This window comes from Tachyglossus aculeatus, chromosome 14 (genome assembly GCF_015852505.1).
Source record: "Tachyglossus aculeatus isolate mTacAcu1 chromosome 14, mTacAcu1.pri, whole genome shotgun sequence".
NCBI lineage: Eukaryota > Metazoa > Chordata > Mammalia > Monotremata > Tachyglossidae > Tachyglossus > Tachyglossus aculeatus.
In genome coordinates, this window is record NC_052079.1 from 54397711 (window position 1) to 54418287 (window position 20577).

The 20577-nt window shown below is 54.6% G+C and overlaps 1 protein-coding gene across 1 annotated transcript in view; it reads left to right on the top strand.

Annotated features, from left to right (window-relative positions):
* The window catches only part of TUBGCP6 (tubulin gamma complex associated protein 6), a 55312-nt gene extending 34782 nt beyond the window's left edge, over nt 1–20530 (top strand). Inside the window, 14 exon segments of the mRNA XM_038756504.1 lie at nt 547–662; nt 5141–5279; nt 8317–8415; nt 8814–9149; nt 9151–10117; nt 10306–10361; nt 11297–11450; nt 11553–11721; nt 15818–15959; nt 16076–16270; nt 17923–18055; nt 18889–19102; nt 19801–20000; nt 20309–20530. Of these exon segments, the coding sequence (XP_038612432.1) occupies nt 547–662; nt 5141–5279; nt 8317–8415; nt 8814–9149; nt 9151–10117; nt 10306–10361; nt 11297–11450; nt 11553–11721; nt 15818–15959; nt 16076–16270; nt 17923–18055; nt 18889–19102; nt 19801–20000; nt 20309–20400 (3012 nt within the window). The 3' untranslated portion in view covers nt 20401–20530.
* Nucleotides 20531–20577: the final 47 nt, after the last annotated feature.

The following is a 20577-nucleotide window of genomic DNA, read 5'->3' on the forward strand; positions in this document are numbered from 1 at the left end:
TATTTTACTTGTACATATCTATTCTATTTATTTTATTTTGTTAGTATGTTTGGTTTTGTTCTCTGTCTCCCCCTTTTAGACTGTGAGCCCACTGTTGGGTAGGGACTGTCTCTATGTGTTGCCAATTTGTACTTCCCAAGCGTTAGTACAGTGCTCTGCACATAGTAAGCGCTCAATAAATACGATTGATGATGAAGGCCCTACTGAGAGCTCACCTCCTCTAGGAGGCCTTCCCAGACTCAGCCCCTTCCTTCCTCTCCCCCTCATCCCCCTCTCCATCCCCCTCATCTTACCTCCTTCCCTTTCCCACAGCACCTGTATATATGTTTGTACAGATTTATTACTCTATTTATTTTACTTGTACACATCTATTCTATTTATTTTATTTTGTTAGTACGTTTGGTTTTGTTCCCTGTCTCCCCCTTTTAGACTGTGAGCCCGCTGTTGGGTAGGGACCGTCTCTAGATGTTGCCAACTTGGACTTCCCAAGCGCTGCACACAGTAAGCGCTCAATAAACACGATTGATTGAGTGATTGTCACCGTAGCGTCGGCTGGCGGCCAAGCAAGAGGAGGCGGACGACGATTTCGGCTACGCCCGGGAGCTGCGGGAGCGGGAGAGCCGGCTGAAGGCCTTGGAAGAGGAGTTGGAAAGGAAGGCAAGGTGAGGGGCGTGGGACGGACCCTCTCCGTCGCCCTCCTCCCCCTGCCCTCCTCTTCCTCCCCCACATAACAATAATAACGATGGTATTTGTTAAGCGCTTCCTACGTGCAAAGCACTGTTCTAAGCGCTGGGGAGGTTACAAGGTGATCAGGTTGTCCCGGGGCGGGGGGTGCTCACAGTTTTAATCCCCATTTTCCAGATGATGATGGCATTTGTTAAGCGCTTACTATGTGCAAAGCACTGTTCTAAGCACTGGAGGGGGAATACAAGGCGATCAGGTTGTCCCACGTGGGGCTCACAGTCTTAATCTTCCTCTCCCCCTTGTCCCCCTCTCCATCCCCCCCATCTTACCTCCTTCCCTTCCCTACAGCACCTGTATATATGTATATATGTTTGTACATATTTATTACTTTATTTATTTATTTTAATTGTACATATCTATTCTATTTATTTTATTTTGTTAGTATGTTTGGTTTTGTTCTCTGTCTCCCCCTTTTTAGACTGTGAGCCCACTGTTGGGTAGGGACTGTCTCCATATGTTGCCAACTTGTACTTCCCAAGCTCTTAGTACAGTGCTCTGCACACAGTAAGCGCTCAATAAATACGATTGATTGATTGATTGATTGATGAATCCCCATTTTACAGATGAGGGAACTGAGGCACAGAGAAGTTAAGTGACTTGCCCAAGGTTGCAAAGCTGACAATTGGCGGAGCCGGGATTTGAGCCTATGCTCTTTCCACTGAGGCACGCTGCTTCTCCCACATCCCTCCCACACCCTCCCCAAGAAGCCTGGCTCTCTCATTCATTCAGTCGTATTTATTGAGCGCTTACTGTGTGCAGAGCACTGTAGTAAGCGCTTGGGAAGTCCAAGTCGGCAACATATAGAGGCGGTCCCTACCCAACAACGGGCTCACAGTCTAGGAGGGAGCCGTTCAGAAAAGCTCTCAGAAAATCCCATTCTGCCCCAGGGAGGGTGGAGGCTCCGTGAGGGGAGACACGTCGAAAGCTCGATTCTTTTTCAAGTTTTGTTGTTGCCGGTTAATAGAGCCGCTCGTCTCCGAGTGATAGAGGTGGCGGGGGCGGTTTGTAGAGAATGCCACTCTTGACGGTTCATTCATTCATTCAATCGTATTTATTGAGCGCTTACTGTGTGCACAGCACTGTACTAAGCGCTTGGGAAGTCCAAGTCGGCAACATACAGACACGGTCCCTACCCAACAACGGGCTCACAGTCCAGAAGGGGAAGAAAGACAACAAAACATATAGAAAGGTGTCAGAATCGTCAGAACTGATAGAATTAAATGATCTGTGTCCAACCTGACGAGGTTGCATCTATCCCGGTACTCAGTGCAGTACCCGGCACATAGTAAGTGCCTAACAAAAACGATTTAAAAAATAAAAAAGAAGGGTAGGGGTGGATGGGGATTCAGAAAGGACACCCTGGATGAAAGAAAGTTTCCTCATCAATCAATCAATCAATCATCATCAATCGTATCTGTTGAGCACTTACTATGTGCAGAGCACTGTACTAAGCGCTTGGGAAGTACAAATTGGCAGCATATAGAGACAGTCCCTACCCAACAGTGGGCTCACAGTCTAAAAAGGGAAGACAGAGAACAAAACCAAACATACTAACAAAATAAAATAAATAGAATAGATATGTACAAGTAAAATAAATAAATAAATAGAGTAATAAATATGTACAAACATATATACAGGTGCCGTGGGGAAGGGAAGGAGGTAAGAAGGGGGGGATGGAGAGGGGGACGAGCAATCGTATTTATTGAGCGCTTACTGTGTGCAGAGCACTGTACTAAGCGCTTGGGAAGTACAAGTCGGCAACACATAGAGACAGTCCCTACCCAACAGCGGGCTCACAGTCTAGAAGGGGGAGACAGAGAACAAAACCAAACATACTAACAAAATAAAATAAATAGAATAGATATGTACAAGTAAGATAAATAAATAAATAGAGTAATAAATGATCTATGATAATGATCATGAAATGATCTAATGATCTATGATAAATGATCCTCATGATCTAAATGCTTAGCAGTTTTTGACGTGCAGACCCCTGAAAACCTGGGCACTTCCTTGACAGTATTTACGGAATAACTGGTTTTTGTTTTTAAAGCGCTTTTGCTTGCTTATTCCACTTATACGGCTCATTCACAAATGGGAAAACTGAGTTAGTAATATAATAATGGTGACGGTTGGCAGGAGGGTAACCGAGCTAAATGATTTTGCCAGTGGAAATCTAGGAAGCAAAATCCCCCCGCTCTTCAGCGTTTCCTCGTGGCAAAGCAACCAGCCCCGTGTCCCCTAGAGAAGCAGCGTGGCTTCGTGGCTACAGCCCGGGCCCGCTGTTGGGTAAGGACCATCTCTATATGTTGCCAACTTGGACTTCCCAAGCGCTTAGTACAGTGCTGTGCACACAGTAAGCACTTAATAAATGCGATTGAATGAATGAATGAATGAATATGTTTGTACGTATTTATTACTCTATTTTCTTTGTACATATTTCTTCTATTTATTTTATTTTGTTAATATGTTTTGTTTTGTTCTTTGTCTCCCGCTTCTAGACTGTGAGCCCACTGTTGGGTAGGGACCGTCTCTAGATGTTGCCAACTTGGACTTCCCAAGCGCTTAGTCCAGTGCTCTGCACACAGTAAGCGCTCAATAAATGCGAATGAATGAATGATGACCTGGGTTCTAATCCCAGTTCCACCACTCGTCTGCTGTGTGACCTCGGGCAAGTCACTTCACTTCTCTGGGCCTCGGCTCATCCGTAAAATGAGGGCTAAGAGTTCGGGGCGGGGACTGGGTCCATCTCGGCTCATCCGTAAAATGAGGGCTGAGAGTTTGGGACGGGGACTGGGTCCAACCCGATTAACTTCTAGCTACCCCGGGACTTAGAACAGCGGTTGGCACATAGTAAGCACTTTAATAAGGACCCTAGAGGAGGGGGGGTTGGGGGCCGTCAGAAAGCAGGCACAGGAGAACCCACATCCGGAGAACCAACGGAGCCAGGCCGACTGGCGACGTGTTTATTACTCTATTTTATTTGCACGTATTTATTCTATTGATTTTATTCTGTTAATCTGTTTGGTTTTGTTCTCCGTCTCCCCCTTCTCGACTGTGAGCCCACTGTTGGGTAGGGACCGTCTCTAGATGCTGCCAACTTGGACTTCCCAAGCGCTTAGTCCAGTGCTCTGCACACAGGAAGCGCTCAGTAAATACGATTGAATGAATGAGGTCGCTTTGAAGCTGTTCCGGGTTCCGGGAGAGGGAAAAGGGAAGTTTGTGGCTTGATCCTGGTTTGTAAGCGGGCGTTTGGTAGCGAGTTTCTGTCTTTTCTGGCAGTCAGAGCAGGCAGTTGGTCCCTGCGACCGGATTTCAGAGACCACCCTTATCGCCTTTGACTCGCACGGGAATAAACTGTAAATTCCCCCTTAGATTGTTGTCTCTCTCTCTCTCTCAAAGGCCCATTTGTGGTTAATCAATCAATCAATCAATTGTATTTATTGAGCGCTTACTGTGTGCAGAGCACTGTACTAAGCGCTTGGGAAGTACAAGCTGGCAACATATAGAGACAGTCCCTACCCAACAGCGGGCTCACAGTCTAGAAGGTTAATAGAGAAGCAGCGTGGCTCAGTGGAAAAGAGCCCGGGCTTTGGAGTCAGAGGTCACGGGTTCAAATCCCGGCTCCGCCAGTTGTCAGCTGTGTGACTTCGGGCAAGTCACTTCACTTCTCTGGGCCTCAGTTCCCTCATCTGTAAAATGGGGATTAAGACTGTGAGCCCCCCGTGGGGCAACCTGATCACCTGGTAACCTCCCCAGCGCTTAGGACAGTGCTTTGCACATAGTAAGCGCTTAAGAAATGCCATTATTATTATTATTAATAATAATAATGACAGCCTATTAGTTTGTTGAATTCATCACCTCCAGTTCATAAACAGCAACAGCGTTCATTGATCTCTGCGTGAGTACTCTGGGAGAGCACAACAGAACAGTGTAACCGAGTTTCTGGAAAAATTCCCTGCCCACAATGAGCTTGCAGTCTAGAGAACCAAGTGAGAACAGATACAAACGCTAAAAGGCAGCAAAAATCGGGCAGCAAATAAAGTATGAATTGATTGAATTCATTCATTCATTCATTCAGTCGTATTTATTGAGCGCTTACTGTGTGCAGAGCACTGTACTAAGCGCTTGGGAAGTACAAGTTGGGAATATTTACTATTGATTGAATATGGCTTTTGTTGAGTGCTTACTAGATGCGAAGCGCCGAGGGAGTCAAAGGAGAACCGAGGGCGGGCGGTGGACTGACGTGAGCCGGGAGGTGGGGGTTACTCAGGAAGGCCTCCTGGAGGAGGTGGATTTGGGCAGGGAACTTTTTCCCTTTTTTTTTGGAATGGTATTTGTTAAGCTCTCAGTGTGCGTCGAAGGGACTCACGGTCCGTTTCCCGGTCCCGTCCAGGCAGGAGCTGATGGAGCGCTACGGCAAGCTGTCGGCCGAGGCCGCCGGGCGGGAGCAGCGGGCCCTCTGGGCCGTCCAGCGCCACAGATTGGACGCCGCCCGGCTCAGCTTCCTGCTCGCCGACCAGAAACGAATTCAGGTACTTCCATACTTCATGCTGCTGCCTGGATTATCTTTGTCCAGAAATGCTCTGGGCATATTACTCTCCTCCTCAAAAACCTCCAATGGCTACCAATCAATCTGCGCATCAGGCAGAAACTCCTCACCCTGGGCTTCAAGGCTGTCCATCACCTCGCCCCCTCCTACCTCACCTCCCTTCTCTCCTTCTCCAGCCCAGCCTGCACCCTCTGCTCCTCCACCGCTAATCTCCTCACCGTTAGGCCTCGTTCTCGCCTGTCCCGCCATCGACCCCCGGCCCACATCATCCCCCGGGCCTGGAATGCCCCCAATCCCTCTGCCCATCCGCCAAGCTAGCTCTCTTCCTCCCTTCAAGGCCCTGCTGAGAGCTCACCTCCTCCAGGAGGCCTTCCCAGACTGAGCCCCTTCCTTCCTCTCCCCCTCGTCCCCCTCTCCATCCCCCCCATCTTACCTCCTTCCCTTCCCACAGCACCTGTATATATATTTTATACATATTTATTACTCTATTTATTTTACTTGTACATATCTATTCTATTTATTTTATTTTGTTAGTATGTTTGGTTTTGTTCTCTGTCTCTCCCTTTTAGATTGTGAGCCCACTTCTGGGTAGGGACTGTCTCTATATGTTGCCAACTTGTACTTCCCAAGCGCTTAGTACAGTGCTCTGCACACAGTAAGCGCTCAATAAATACGATTGATGATGATTGATGAGGTAGCGTCCAGCGAGTGGGCGGGGATGGGGAGAGAGCGAGAGCGAGACTGAGAGACGGTCTCTGCGGTTACTGAGCACCAAGCTGACTGGCTTCTGTCTCTCTAGTTGGTTTGTGGGGAGTGAATAAATACGATTGAATGAATGAATGAATGAATGAATGTGTGTGTCTATCTGTCCAGCGACTGAGCTTCAGGCTGACCGACTTCCGTCTCTGGGGAGAGGGGCGGGTAGTGGTTTTGGGGGGTTTTCTTGTGTGTGTCGGGGGGTGTATCTGCTGAAGTCTAGGCTGACTGGCTCCTTTCTCTGTGGCAGGTTTGTGTTGGGAGGGGGGTGTTGTGTGTGGGTGTGCGTGTCCGTCCGTCTGTCCGGCTACCGACCTCCGGGCTAAACGGCTCCTGTATGTGTGGAAGGTTTTTGTGCATGCGGTGTTGTCTGTGTGTGTGTGTGTGTGTCTGTCCAGCTACTGAGCTCTGAGCTGACGGGCTCCTGTCTCTGTGGCAGGTTTGTGTTGGGAGGGGGGTGTTGTGTGTGGGTGTGCGTGTCTGTCCGTCTGTCCAGCTACCGACCTCCGGGCTAAACGGCTCCTGTGTGTGTGGAAGGTTTTTGTGCGTGAGGTGTTGTCTCTGTGTGTGTGTGTGTGTGTGTGTGTGTGTGTGTGTGTGTGTGTGTGTGTCCGTCCAGCTACTGAGCTCTGAGCTGACCGGCTCCAGGGTCTGTGGCCGGTTTGTGTTTGGGGGGGTTTTGTGTGTGTCTGTCTGTCCATCTAGTTCCCGGGCTTCATTCTGACTGGCTTTGGAGTCGGAGGTCATGGGTTCAAATTGTCAATTTGACAATTGCCAATTGTCAGCTGGGTGACTTTGGGCAAGTCACTTCACTTCTCTGGGCCTCAGTTACCTCATCTGTAAAATGATGAAGACTGTGAGCCCCACGTGGGACAACCTGATCGCCTTGTATCCCCCCAGCGCTTAGAACAGTGCTTGGCACATAGTAAGCGCTCAACAAATACCATCATTATTATTATTATTTTATCTCTTTGGCGGTTTTGTGTCGGGGGTAGGGGGGCGGTGGAGAGGGTGTATGTGTGTGTCCGTCCGTCCACCCAGCTACTGAGTTCCGGGTTGAACGATTCCCATCTCTGTGGCAGGTTTGTGAGGCGGGTGTGGTGTATGTATGTTCATTCATTCATTCATTCATTCAATCGTATTTATTGAGCACTTACTGTGCGCAGAGCACTGGACTAAGTGCTTGGGAAGTCCAAGTTGGCCACATCAATCAATCAGTCAATCAATCATATTTATTGAGCGCTTACTGTGTGCAGAGCACTGGACTAAGCGCTTGGGAAGTACAAGTTGGCAACATCTAGAGACAGTCCCTACCCAACAGTGGGCTCACAGTCTAGAAGGGGGAGACAGAGAACAAAACCAAATGTATTAACAAAATAAAATAAATAGAATAGATATGTACAAGTAAAATAAATGAATAAATAGAGTAATAAATATGTACAAACATATATATACAGGTGCTGTGGGGAAGGGAAGGAGGTAAGATGGCGGGGTTGGAGAGGGGGATGAGGGGGAGAGGAAGGAGGAGGCTCAGTCTGGGAAGGCCTCCTGGGAAGTCCAAGTTGGCAACATCTAGAGACGGTCCCTACCCAACAGCGGGCTCACAGTCTAGAAGGGGGAAACAGAGAACAAAACAAAACATATTAACAAAATAAAATAAATAGAATAAATATGTACAAGTAAAATAGAGTAATAAATCTGTACAAACATATATACAGGTGCTGTGGGGAGGGGAAGGAGGTGAGGCGGGGGGGGATGGGGAGGGGGAGGAGAGGGAGAGGAAGGAGGGGGCTGAGTGTGGGAAGGCCTCCTGGAGGAGGTGAGCTCTCAGTAGGGCTTTGAAGGGTGGAAGAGAGCTAGCTTGGCGGATTTGCGGAGGGAGGGCATTCCGGGCCGGGGGGAGGATGTGGGCCGGGGGTCGACGGTGGGACGGGTGAGAATGAGGCCCAGTGAGGGGGTTAGCGGTGGCTGAGGAGCGGAGGGTGCGGGCTGGGCTGGAGAAGGAGAGAAGGGAGGTGAGGTTGGAGGGGGCGAGGGGATGGACGGCCTTGAAGCCCAGGGTGAGGAGTTTTTGCCTGATGGCTTAGGTATGTGTATCTGCCCGTCCAGTTTTTGGGCTCCAGGCTGACTGTCTCCTGTCTCTGCGGCAGGTTTGTGTGTGGCGGGGTGTTGTGAAAGTGTGTGTGTGTGTGCCTGTCTGTCTGTCCAGCTACTGCGCTCCAGGCTGATCGGCTCCCGTCCCTCTGGCGGGTTTTGGATTTCAGGAAATGCTCGACAGCGTTGCTCAAGGAGAGGCCCCGGGTGGATCGGAGCCTGAGGGGGCGGCCGGCCCGGCCGGGGAAGGACCGGCCTTGGCTCCTCAGGTGGGTGCCCGCCCCGTCCGGCTGGGCGGACGGGGTGCAGCGGACCAGGGCTGAGCCTCTTCATTCATTCGGTCGTATTTATTGAGCGCTTACTGTGTGCAGAGCACTGTACTAAGCGCTTGGGAAGAACAAGTTGGCAACATAGAGGGACGGGCCCTACCCAACAACGGGCTCACAGTCTAGAACTGGGGCCGGGGGTTGCCGGAGGGGCCTTCCGGGCTGGGATCCCTCTTGCGACATCATTTTCAGGCTCCGCCGATGCCCAAAGGAGCTGTGGGGAGTTTGCTCTCGCCTCCCGATGGTCTCACTGCTTTGATCCGGGCTGGGAGGGAGGAGGCGAGCGTGGGAAGCTCCCCTGGGCTCGGGCGAAACCCTTGCACAATTTGCTTGTGTTTTAGACCCTGCCCGCTGGCCTCGAGCCCGCGGGGCACCCCGGGCAGCTCTCACTGCCCTCCCCTGCCACCCCGGCCGCCGTTCACACTCCGGAGGCAGAGGAGGCCGCTGCAGAGGGGGCTCTGCCCGCCTCCGACTCCAGCCTCAACCTGAGCGACTTCCTTCCGGGCCCGGCCCAGGCCCAGGCCCCAATCCCAGTCCCACGGCTCGAGGACGCTCTGCAGGCCGTTGGCACGGGCCCGACTCCGGCACCGGCACCAACCGGGGATGGAGAGGCGCCGGAAGGCTCTCGGGAGGTGGACTACGATTTCAGCTCCGTCCTGCGGCCGACGGCGGGTGCCCCCCCCGAGCCCGGGGGCCGCCTGTGGGGAGGCTGCCCGGCCGGTCCCCGACCCTCCTGGCCACCCCTCGGGCTCCCGCATCCGGGTCGGGGAAGGCCCGTCCGAGGTCCAGGGCGCCCGGCCGCACTGGAACGGCCCCGGCGCGGCCGCCCGCTCGGAAGCGGGAGGGTACGCCGCGGACGCGGGGGCCTCTCGGCCTCGGGGGAGCCTCCACGGGCACGTCTCCGATGCCAACATCAGGGTCGGGGACTACGTGTCCGAGGTGGCCTCCGCCAGGCCCCGGTGGAACGTCTTTGGGCACGTATCTGACGCCAGCATCAGAGTGGGAGAGAACGTGTCCGAGGCGGCCCCCGCCAGACCCAGGTGGAGCGTCCATGGGCACGCCTCCGATGCCAACATCAAAGTCGGGGAGTACGTGTCCGAGGTGGTCCCTTCCAGGCCCCGGTGGAACATCCACGGGCACGCCTCCGATGCCAACATCAAGGTCGGGGACTACATGTCCGAGGCGGCCTCCGCCAGACCCAGGTGGAGTGTCCACGGGCACGCCTCCGATGCCAACATCAAAGTCGGGGAGTACGTGTCCGAGGTGGTCCCTGCCAGGCCCCGGTGGAACGTCCACGGGCACGCCTCCGATGCCAACATCAAGGTCGGGGACTACGTGTCCGAGGCGGCCCCCGCCCGGCCACGGTGGAGCGTCCACGGACACGCTTCCGCCGCCGCCGTCCGAGTCGGGATCCACGTGTCTGAGGCGGCCCCCGCCAGAGCCCGCGGGCTCCCGTCCCGGGCCAGCGCTCAGCTAGGGGAGCGGACCCTCTCCGTAGACGGCGCTCCGGATCCTGACTCCTCCGTCCAGCCGTGTGACACAAGTAGCCGGGGGGCGGCGGATGAGGGGCGGGGCCCCCGAGAATCTGCTCTAAAGGCAGAGGGGCCGGCGTCCGGCAGCACCTCGGGGGCAACGGCTGAACCAGGTGAGCAGCTCCAGTGGGCGGGGGCTCCCCCCGGGCAGGTGGGTCCGCTGGGCACGTGCCAGGGGGCTCCGGGGGACTGAGCAGCTCTCTGGAGCCGGTTTTCTCCCACCTCCCGCAACAGAAACATGGCAGGGGGTGGACTCTCTGGGAGAGATGGACCCCAGACCTACCGTCTGTTGTAATTGCAGTGCCGACCGGTGACGAGAGTGAAGACCTCTCCCCGAATCAGCCCCCTGCCCCCAAGGTATCCGACTCATCATCAATCGTATTTATTGAGCGCTTACTGTGTGCAGAGCACTGTACTACTGGCTACCGTTATGCCTCCCTTTATAAGCTGTCAAGTCCCCCCGTGAGTTTTGGGGGGGGTCGTGCCCCCCAGGTGCTCAGCACAGGCCCCCGCTCCCACTGTGAACTCAGAAAGTGCTCAGCACCGGCCCCCGTTCCCACTGTGAACTCAGAACGATGCTCTGTGCCCAGAAAGTGCCCAGTGCGGTGCTCCGTTAGCCGCCAGGACAGTTCCCTCATCATCATCATCATCAATCGTATTTATTGAGCACTTACTGTGTGCAGAGCACTGTACTACCGGCTACCGTTATGCCTCCCTTTATAAGCTGTCAAGTCCCCCCGTGAGTTTTGGGGGGGGGGGGGTCGTGCCCCCTAGGTGCTCAGCACAGGCCCCCGCTCCCACTGTGAACTCAGAAAGTGCTCAGCACCGGCCCCCGTTCCCACTGTGAACTCAGAACGATGGTCTGTGCCCAGAAAGCGCCCAGTGCGGTGCTCCGTTAGCCGCCAGGACAGTTCCCTCCTCATCATCATCATCAATCGTGTTTATTGAGCGCTTACTATGTGCAGAGCACTGTACTAAGCTCTTGGGAAGTACAAGTCCCAGTCCAAGCGCTTAGTACGGTGCTTCGCACACGACAAGCGCTCAGTAATTACGATCCAACGAATGAATGGTTTGCTCTCCCCTCGTCTCCCCCTTTTCCTACTCCTCCGCCCTGCTCCATCCATTACTAATAGGCAGTTCAGGGAAAAGAGTGGGCGATTCCGGGCTCCCAACTTCCAGTCGCACCCCACTCCCTGCCCAGGGCAGGGGCTGGGCTGGACCGTCCTCCCCACCCCCAGCTGGGCCGGGTTGGGGGGAACCTCTCCGGATCGATGGGGCTTGGTGCTTTTCAGCTGGAGGACCCTGGAGGACCCCGAGGGGCCGAGGCGGAGACCGAAGAAGGGGAGGAGGGCCAGGACGCAACGTGGAAGAAAGAGCAGAGCTACCTGCGGGCCTTGGCAGAGCAGTACTGCCTGGAGAAGTACCGGGACAGCTACGAGCTCATGTGTGAGGGCCGGTCCGGGCTGGGGGTTGGCAGGGGGGTCACCAAGTTGGGGCTCAGCCACCTCCCCGGCCCGCCTGACGCCACCCGGTTTTCCGCCCGCGCAGCCGAGCCTCCGGTCTCCCACCTCCTGCACCACGTGGTCCCGCGGGCGTTCTCCTTCCTCGCCGACCCCCAGGCCCAGCCGGACGCGGACGCCACGGCCGTGCAGCTGAGCGAGCTCCTGTCCCTGCCCGTGCTGATGAAGCACTCCATCACCGCACCCCTGGTGTCACAGTCAGTACCCGCCGCCGCCGCTTCCGGCCCCCGCGATCCCCCCTCCGGCCCCCTGCCCCTGCCGATGAAGCCCCTCCATCACTGCATCCCTCCTGTCCGTCACAGGAAGCGTGGCACAGTACATTCGTGGGTTCATTCATTCATTCAGTCGTATTTATTGAGCGCTTACTGTGTGCAGAGCACTGGACTAAGCACTTGGGAAGCCCAAGTTGGCAACATCTAGAGACGGTCCATACGCAACAGCGGGCTCACAGTCTAGAACAGTGGTTGGCTCATAGTAAGCGCTTTACAAATATCATCATCATTATTATTAATACCACTAATGGGGACAGGGGTGGTCATTCATTTAATCGTATTTATTGAGCGCTTACTGTGTGCAGAGCACTGGACTAAGCACTTGGGAAGTACTAGTTGGCAACATAGAGAGACGGTCCCTACCCAGCAGCGGGCTCATGGTCTAGAACAGTTAACAAATATCATCATCATTATTATTAATACCACTAATGGGGAAAGGGGTGGTTATTAATTCATTCAGTCGTATTTATTGAGCGCTTACTGTGTGCTGAGCACTGGACTAAGCGCTTGGGAAGCCCAAGTTGGCAACATCTAGAGACGGTCCCTGCCCAACAGCGGGCTCACAGTCCAGAACAGTGGTTGGCTCATAGTAAGCGCTTAACAAATATCATCATCATTATTATTAATACCACTAATGGGGAAAGGGGTCGTAATTAATTCATTCAGTCGTATTGAGCGCTTACTGTGTGCAGAGCACTGCCAATCGTATTTATTGAGCGCTTACTGTGTGCAGAGCACTGGACTAAGCGCTTGGGAAGTACAAGTTGGCAACATATAGAGACGGTCCCTACCCAACAGCGGGCTCACAGTCTAGAACAGTGGTTGGCTCATAGTAAGCACTTAACAAATATCATCATCATTATTATTAATACAACTAATGGGGAAAGGGGTGGTTATTAATTCATTCAATCGTATTTATTGAGCATTTATCACTAGACTGAGCGCCCCCGACGACCCAAGTCATTCAATCGTATTTATTGAGCGTTTCCTGTGTGCTGAGAACTGGACTAAACGCTTGGGAAGCCCAAGTTGGCAACATCTAGAGATGGCCCCTGCCCAGCAGCGGGCTCACAGTCTAGAACAGTGGTTGGCTCATAGGAAGCGCTTAACAAATATCATCATCATCATTATTAATACCACTAATGGGGAAAGGGGTGGTTATTCATTCAGTCGTATTTATTGAGAGTTTATCACTAGACTGAGCGCCCCCGACGACCCAAGTAATTCAATTGTATTTATTGAGCATTTCCTGTGTGCTGAGCACTGGACTAAGCGCTTGGGAGGTCCAAGTTGGCAACATCTAGAGACGGTCCCTACCCAACAGCGGGCTCACAGTCTAGAACAGTGGTTGGCTCATAGTAAGCGCTTAACAAATATCATCATCATTATTATTAATACCACTAATGGGGAAAGGGGTGGTTATTAATTCATTCAATCATATTTATTGAGCGCTTACTGTGCGCAGAGCACTGGACTAAGCGCTTGGGACATCCAAGTTGGCAACATCTAGAGACGGTCCCTGCCCAACAGCGGGCTCACAGTCTAGAACAGTGGTTGGCTCATAGTAAGCGCTTTACAAATATCATCATCATTATTATTAATACCACTAATGGGGAAAGGGGTCGTAATTAATTCATTCAGTCGTATTTATTGAGCGCTTACTGTGTGCAGAGCACTGCCAATCGTATTTACTGAGCGCTTACTGTGTGCAGAGCACTGGACTAAGCGCTTGGGAAGTGTAAGTTGGCAACATAGAGAGACGCTCCCTACCCAACAGCGGGCTCACAGTCTAGAACAGTGGTTGGCTCATAGTAAGCGCTTAACAAATATCATCATCATTATTATTAATACCACTAATGGGGAAAGGGGTGGTTATTAATTCATTCAATCGTATTTATTGAGCACTTACTGTGTGCAGAGCACTGGACTAAGCACTTGGGAAGTACTAGTTGGCAACATAGAGAGACAGTCCCTACCCAACAGCGGGCTCACAGTCTAGATCAGTGGTTGGCTCATAGTAAGCACTTAACAAATATCATCATCATTATTATTAATACCACTAATGGGGAAAGGGGTGGTTATTCATTCAATCGTATTTATTGAGCGCTTACTGTGTGCTGAGCACTGGACTAAGCACTTGGGAAGCCCAAGTTGGCAACATCTAGAGACGGTCCATACCCAACAGCGGGCTCACAGTCTAGAGCAGTGGTTGGCTCATAGTAAGCGCTTAACAAATATCATCATCATTATTAATACCACTAATGGGGAAAGGGGTGGTTATTAATTCATTCAATTGTATTTATTGAGTGTTTATCACTAGACTGAGCGCCCCCGACTACCCAAGTCATTCGATCATATTTATTGAGCACTTACTATGTGCAGAGCACTGTACTAAGCGCTTGGGAAGTCCAAGTTGGCAACATATAGAGGCGGTCCCTACCCAACAGTGGGCTCACAGTCTAGAAGTTCTAATCCCAGCTCCGCTACTGGTCTGCTGGGTGACCTTGGGCAAGTCACTTTGCTTCTTTCTGCCTCAGTTCCCTCCTCTGTCAAATGGGGATGAAGACGGTGAGCCCCGTGTGGGACAACCTGATCACCTTGTATCTATCCCAGTGCTTAGAACGGTGCTCGGCACATAGTAAGTGCTTAACAAATACCATCATCATCATGAGCGCACTGTTGGGTGGGGACCGTCTCTATATGTTGCCACCTTGTACTTCCCAAGCGCTTAGTCCAGTGCTCTGCACGCAGTAAGCGCTCAATAAATACGATTGATTGATCTGTCAGATGGGGATTAAGGCTGTGAGTCCCATTCAGGACGGGGACTGTGTCCAACCTGATTGGCTTGTATCCACCCCAGTGCTCGGCACATAGTAAGCGCTTAACAAATAACACAGTTATTATTATTAGCTGCCGCCCCTGCTCCCGACCGTCCCCCCATCCACGGATCCCCAGTTCTCAGGACTCATTCGGGCTTCCTTCCCTCCCCGAAATCCCCGGCCAAGGAGCCGGGGGCCTGGGTTTCGCCCGGCGTTTCCTCCTCGGAATTGCCCTCTGGGGCATACTCTGCCTCAGACGCCTCCTGCCCACCTTCCCATTTCACTCTCCTTCCCACCCGGAGGCAACTGGCCCCACCGTGCCCCTACTCCCGTCCCATCTGGGAGGTTGCCGGGTCTGAGGAGCGGGGCGGACGGGCCTTGAGGGCAGCAGCGTGGCTCAGTGGAAAGAGCCCGGGCTTTGGAGTCAGAGGTTAGGGGTTCAAATCCCGGCTCCGCCACTTGGCTGTGTGACTTCGGGCAAGTCACTAAGCTTCTCTGTGCCTCAGTTACCTCATCTGTAAAATGGGGATTAAAACGGTGAGCCCCCCGAGGGACAACCTGATCACCTTATAACCTCCCCAACGCTTAGAACAGTGCTTTGCACATAGTAAGCGCTTAATCAATGCCATCGTTATTATTATTATTATTGAGGGTGCCAGCGCTGCCTCCGCCGCTTGTCGGCTGTGTGACCTTGGGCAAGTCACGTAATTTCTCAGCGCCTCAGTCCCCTCACCCGTCAAATGGGGATGAAGACTGTGAGCCCCACGCCGGACCGCCTGATCATCATCATCATCATCAATCGTATTTATTGAGCGCTTGCTGTGTGCAGAGCACTGTACTAAGCGCTTGGGAAGTACAAGTTGGTAACATATAGAGACAGTCCCTACCCAGCGGTGGGCTCCCAGTCTGTACTAAGCGCTTGGATGCTGCCAGGTCCCTAAGCTTCCTCCACGGTAGCCCCGCAGCCTCCTCCTCCTCCTCCTCTGCCTGCTCCCTCCCTGAGCCGGGAGAAGCGTGGCCCCCCGCCCTTCCTCGGTGCCCCCCGCCCCCGGCACCTTGTAGCCGTCGGCTTGAAGCTGCTGGAGTTTGCGAGGGATCTCGGGGTAGAGGATCCCCTGAGTCTCCCCCAGCGCTTAGAACAGGGCTTGGCACAGAGTCAGCGCTTAACAAATACCAACATCATCATCATCCCCTGACCGCAGCGTGTCCCTGGTGAACAAGGCCATCGTGGATTACTTCTTCGTGGAGCTCAACGTGGAGAAGCATTTCGCGGCCCTGAGGCACTTCCTGCTCATGGAAGACGGGGAGTTCGCCCAGTCGCTCAGCGACATGCTCTTCGAGAAGGTGGCGGCGGGCCGGCGGGCGGGCGGGGGGCTGTGGGATGGAGGCAAACGTGGGCATGATGTGTGTCGGAGGGGTTGGCGCGGCGGTCCCTGACTCTGTCTCCCCGGGGGCTCCAGCTGGGATCGGGGCAGACGCCCGGGGAGCTCCTCAACCCGCTGGTCCTCAACTCGCTCCTCAACAAAGCCCTGCAGTGCAGCCTCCACGGCGACTCCCGGCTCGCTGCCAACCTGTCCTTCGCCCTCAAGTACCTGCCCGCGGCCTTCGCCCCCAACGCCCCCGACGCGCTGAGCTGCCTGGAGCTGCGCTACAAGGTGGGCATGCTGAGGGACGGAGCGGGGACCGTGCCCGGCTGCCCGCCCGGGTAATCTGGGCCACTGCCCTGAGGATGGTGATGATGATTCATTCATTCATTATTGAGCACTTACTGTGTGCAGAGCACTGGACTGAGCGCTCGGGAAGTCCAAGTTGGCAACGTATGGAGACGGCCCCTACCCAACGGCGGGCTCACGGTCTAGAAGAGAATCAGATGTGAGAGAATTGGAGAGGAGAGAGAGCAGAGAAGCAATTTAGAAGAGAGGTAGGGGGTGATGATGATGATGATGATGATGTTGGTTTTCTTAAGTGCCTACTGTGTGTCAAGAGCTGTTCTAAGCGCTGGGGTAAGTACAAGCGAATCAGGATGGACACGGTCAGTGTCCCACGTGGGGCTCACAGTCTGATCACAGAGAAGCAGCGTGGCTCAGTGGAAAGAGCCGGGGCTTTGGAGTCAGAGGTTGAGGGGTTCAAATCCCGGCTCCGCCACTTGTCAGCTGGGTGACTTTGGGCGAGTCGCTTCACCTCTCTGGGCCTCAGTTCCCTCATCTGGAAAATGGGGAGGAAGACTGTGAGCCCACGTGGGACAGCCACATCACCTTGTATCCCCCCCAGCGCTTAGAACAGTGCTTGGCACATAGTAAGCGCTTAAATGCTGTCATTGTTATTAGTATTATTACAAGCGAATCAGGTTGGACACGGTCAGTGTCCCACGTGGGGCTCACAGTCTGATCACAGAGAAGCGGCGTGGCTCAGTGGAAAGAGCCCGGGCTTTGGAGTCAGAGGTCGGGGGTTCAAATCCCGGCCCCGCCACTTGTCAGCTGTGTGACTTTGGGTGCGTCACTTCACCTCTCTGGGCCTCAGTTCCCTCATCTGGAAAATGGGGATGAAGACTGTGAGCCCTCCATGGGACAACCTGATCACCTTGTAATCTCCCCAGTGCTTAGAACAGTGCTTTGCACATAGTAAGCACTTATTATGTGCCGTCATTATTATTATTCTCTGGGCCTCAGTTACCTCATCTGGAAAATGGGGATTAACACCGTGAGCCCCCCGTGGGACAACCTGTTCACCTTGTAACCTCCCCAGCGCTTAGAACAGTGCTTGGCACACAGTAAGCGCTTACTAAATGAGAAGCAGCGTGGCTCAGTAGAAAGAGCCCGGGCTTTGGAGTCAGAGGTCATGGGTTTGAATCCCGGCTCTGCCCATTGTCAGCTGTGTGACTTGGGGCAAGTCACTTCGCTTCTCTGGGCCTCAGTTAACCCCATCTGTAAAATGGGGATGAAGACTGTGAGCCCCCCGTGGGACAATCCGGTCATCTTGTAACCGCCCCAGCGCTTAGAACGGTGCTTTGCGTATAGTAAGCGCTTAATAAATGCTATCATCATTATTAATAATAATCCACATTTTCTAGATGAGGTAACTGAGGCCCAGTGAAGTGACTTGCTCACAGTCACCCGGAATTAGAACCCCGATCCTTCCGATTCCCAGACCTGGGCTGTAGCCACTAGGCCGTACTGCTGGTCCCGCCGGGCCCCGGGAGTGTTTCTGTGGTCTCCCTCCTCTCGCCTCCGCCCCGGGTCCCCCGCCGCTCCTGGGTCTGGTTGTGGGGCGGCCCCAGGGGTGACCCCGAGGCTGCCCCGTGGTGCAGGTGGACTGGCCCCTCAACATCGTCATCACCGGGAGCTGCGTCAACAAATACAACAAGATCTTCTCCTTCCTGCTCCAGCTGAAACACGTGACGTGGACCCTAAAGGACGTCTGCGTCCACTTGAAGCGCACCGGTAACGGGTCCCCCCCCCCCCCCCGCCCCCCGATACGGCCCTGCTCCCTCCCCAGGAGCAAGCCGGGGCTTCTCCCACTGCCTGAGGGCCCCCCCCAATCCCGAGTCCCTTGTAAGAATAATTATAAAATAATAATAATGAGTATTTGTTAAGCGCTTACTGTGTGCTAAGCGCTGGGGTAGACACGAGGTCATCGGGTGGTCCCACTGGGGGGCTCCCAGTCTTCAACCCCATTTTCCAGATGAGGTCACGGAGGCCCAGAGAAGTGAAGTGACTTGCCCAGGGTCATTTAGCAGGCGTTGGGGAAGCAGTGGAAAGAGCCTGGGCTTTGGAGTTGGGTCAGGGGTTTGAATTCTGGCTCTGCCAGTTGTCAGCTGCGTGACTTTGGGCGAGGCACTTCACTGCGTGACTTTGGGCGAGGCACTTCACTTCTCTGGGCCTCAGTGACCTCGTCTGTAAAATGGGGATTAAGACTGAGCCTCCTGTGGGACAAGCTTGTAACCTCCCCAGCACTCAGAACAGTGCTTTGCACATAGTAAGGGCTTAATAAATGCCATCATTATTATTATTAGAATGCATGTCCTCTTAACTCCGAGGCCCCGCGCTCTTTCCACTAGACCGCTCTGCCTCCATGTTGTCGTCCCAGTCTGTCCATCCTCGCCACCCTCAGCCCGGGCCCCGTGTCCTCCCCGTCTCCCACCCCCCCCGAGGCCCCGGGTCGGCCCCGTCCACGCCCCACGCCTTCCTGTCCGTGCGGGCCCCGGGCCTGCGGGTCCGAGGTGCCGAGGTCCGCCGTGTCCCCCCCCGTCCCCCCCCCCCCGCCTCGGACGCAGCGCTGTTGCACCCGGCGTCCGGCAGTGCCCAGTTCCGCCAGCTGCAGCTCTACAAGCACGAGATGCAGCACTTCGTCAAGGTCATCCAGGGCTACATCGCCACCCAGATCCTGCACGTCACCTGGTGTGAGTTCGGCAACAAGCTGGCCTCCGTCGCCAACCTCGAGGACATCCACCACACCCACGCCGAGTACCTCAACAAGGCCATCTTCCGGTGAGCCCCCCACCCCCAACTCTGCCCAGCTTGGGAAGACGACGCCCGCTGTGGCTGCCCCGATGGCTTTGGGGGTGGCCCGTGGGGAGCCCACTTCTCCACGCGCGGGGGTCTGGCCCTCACCTCGGTAAGAGGCTTTCGGGGATCGGGGAAGAGGAGGAGGAGAAGGCCGAACGGTGACGCTTCCTGAGAGCCAGAGGTGCAGCGGGCGGGGCGGGGTGTGTATGCGTGCAGGGGGAGGACGGGGCAGAGGGCAGGGACCTGCGAAAGCCGCCTGAGGGGCGGGCGGACCCACCTTGTAACCTCCCCAGCGCTTAGAACAGTGCTTTGCACATAGTAAGTGCTTAATAAATGCCATCATTAGTATTATCAGAACGCACGTCCTCTAACTTCGAGGCCCTGCGCTCTTTCCACTAGACCGCTCTGCCTCCATCTTGTCCTCCCAGTCTGTCCAGAGCGTCCTCCCTCTCGGCTGGTTAGACACTGGCCTTGATCCCGGGAGCGATGACGGGAGCTGGGAAGTTTGGGCCAAGGATCTGTCTGGGTGCCACCCTCCGAGAGCTCCCAACCTCAGGATGAGGAGGAAGGCAGCCCCCAGGGCGGGGATGGGCCTCTGTCCTGGGTCTCAGTTGCCCGCTCGGCGGGCCGTGCTGCACCCCCGCCCACCCGGTTTCCCACACCGCCCCTCTCCCGGCCAGGGGGCTGCTGACGGAGAAAGCGGTGCCCGTCATGAACATCATCCACAGCATCTTCAGCCTCGTCCTGAAATTCCGCACGCAGCTGGTCTCCCGGGCCTGGAGCCCCGACCCCTCCGGACGCTCACTGCAGCACCCCAACTTCGCCCTCATCCAGCAGTCTTACAACACCTTCAAATACTACTCCCACTTCCTCTTCAAAGGTGAGGACCCCCTCAGCTTCCCCGGTGGCCCCGTTCCGTCTCGAGAAACGCGGTCGGTTTGTCGAGTGCTCGCGCGGAGGGGGAGAAAGGTGTCCGATGGGACCCACCCCCACCCCACCGTGGGCTCCCATCCAAAGGGCGCGACTGGGAAACCCAGGAGCCCAGTTTGGCTTGCTTAGCTCAGGTCCCGTATCTGTCGAGGGTGAGCGTCTCATTGGGGCTGGACTTCCAGATTAGGGGGCAGATGGTTGGCCCTCTGCCAACCCAGCGGCGGCTGAGCCGGGCCCTGGCCGTGCTTTCCCCTGCAGTGGTCACCAAGTTGGTGAACAGGGGCTACCAGCCTCACCTGGAGGACTTCCTGCTCCGCATCAACTTCAACAACTACTACCGCGACACCTGAGCCCCGGGGCCGCGCCGAGCCGCAGTGGGACGGAGTGTAAAATAAGTGTCGGTGTGTAAATTTCCTGGCCCGAATGTGTAAATTTCCCAGCTTGTGAAGGATGCTGTAAAGGATGCACGCTGGAGCACCAGTTAACGAGTCGAGTCCGGATTGTGGGATGGGAAGGGGGGAGGAGCG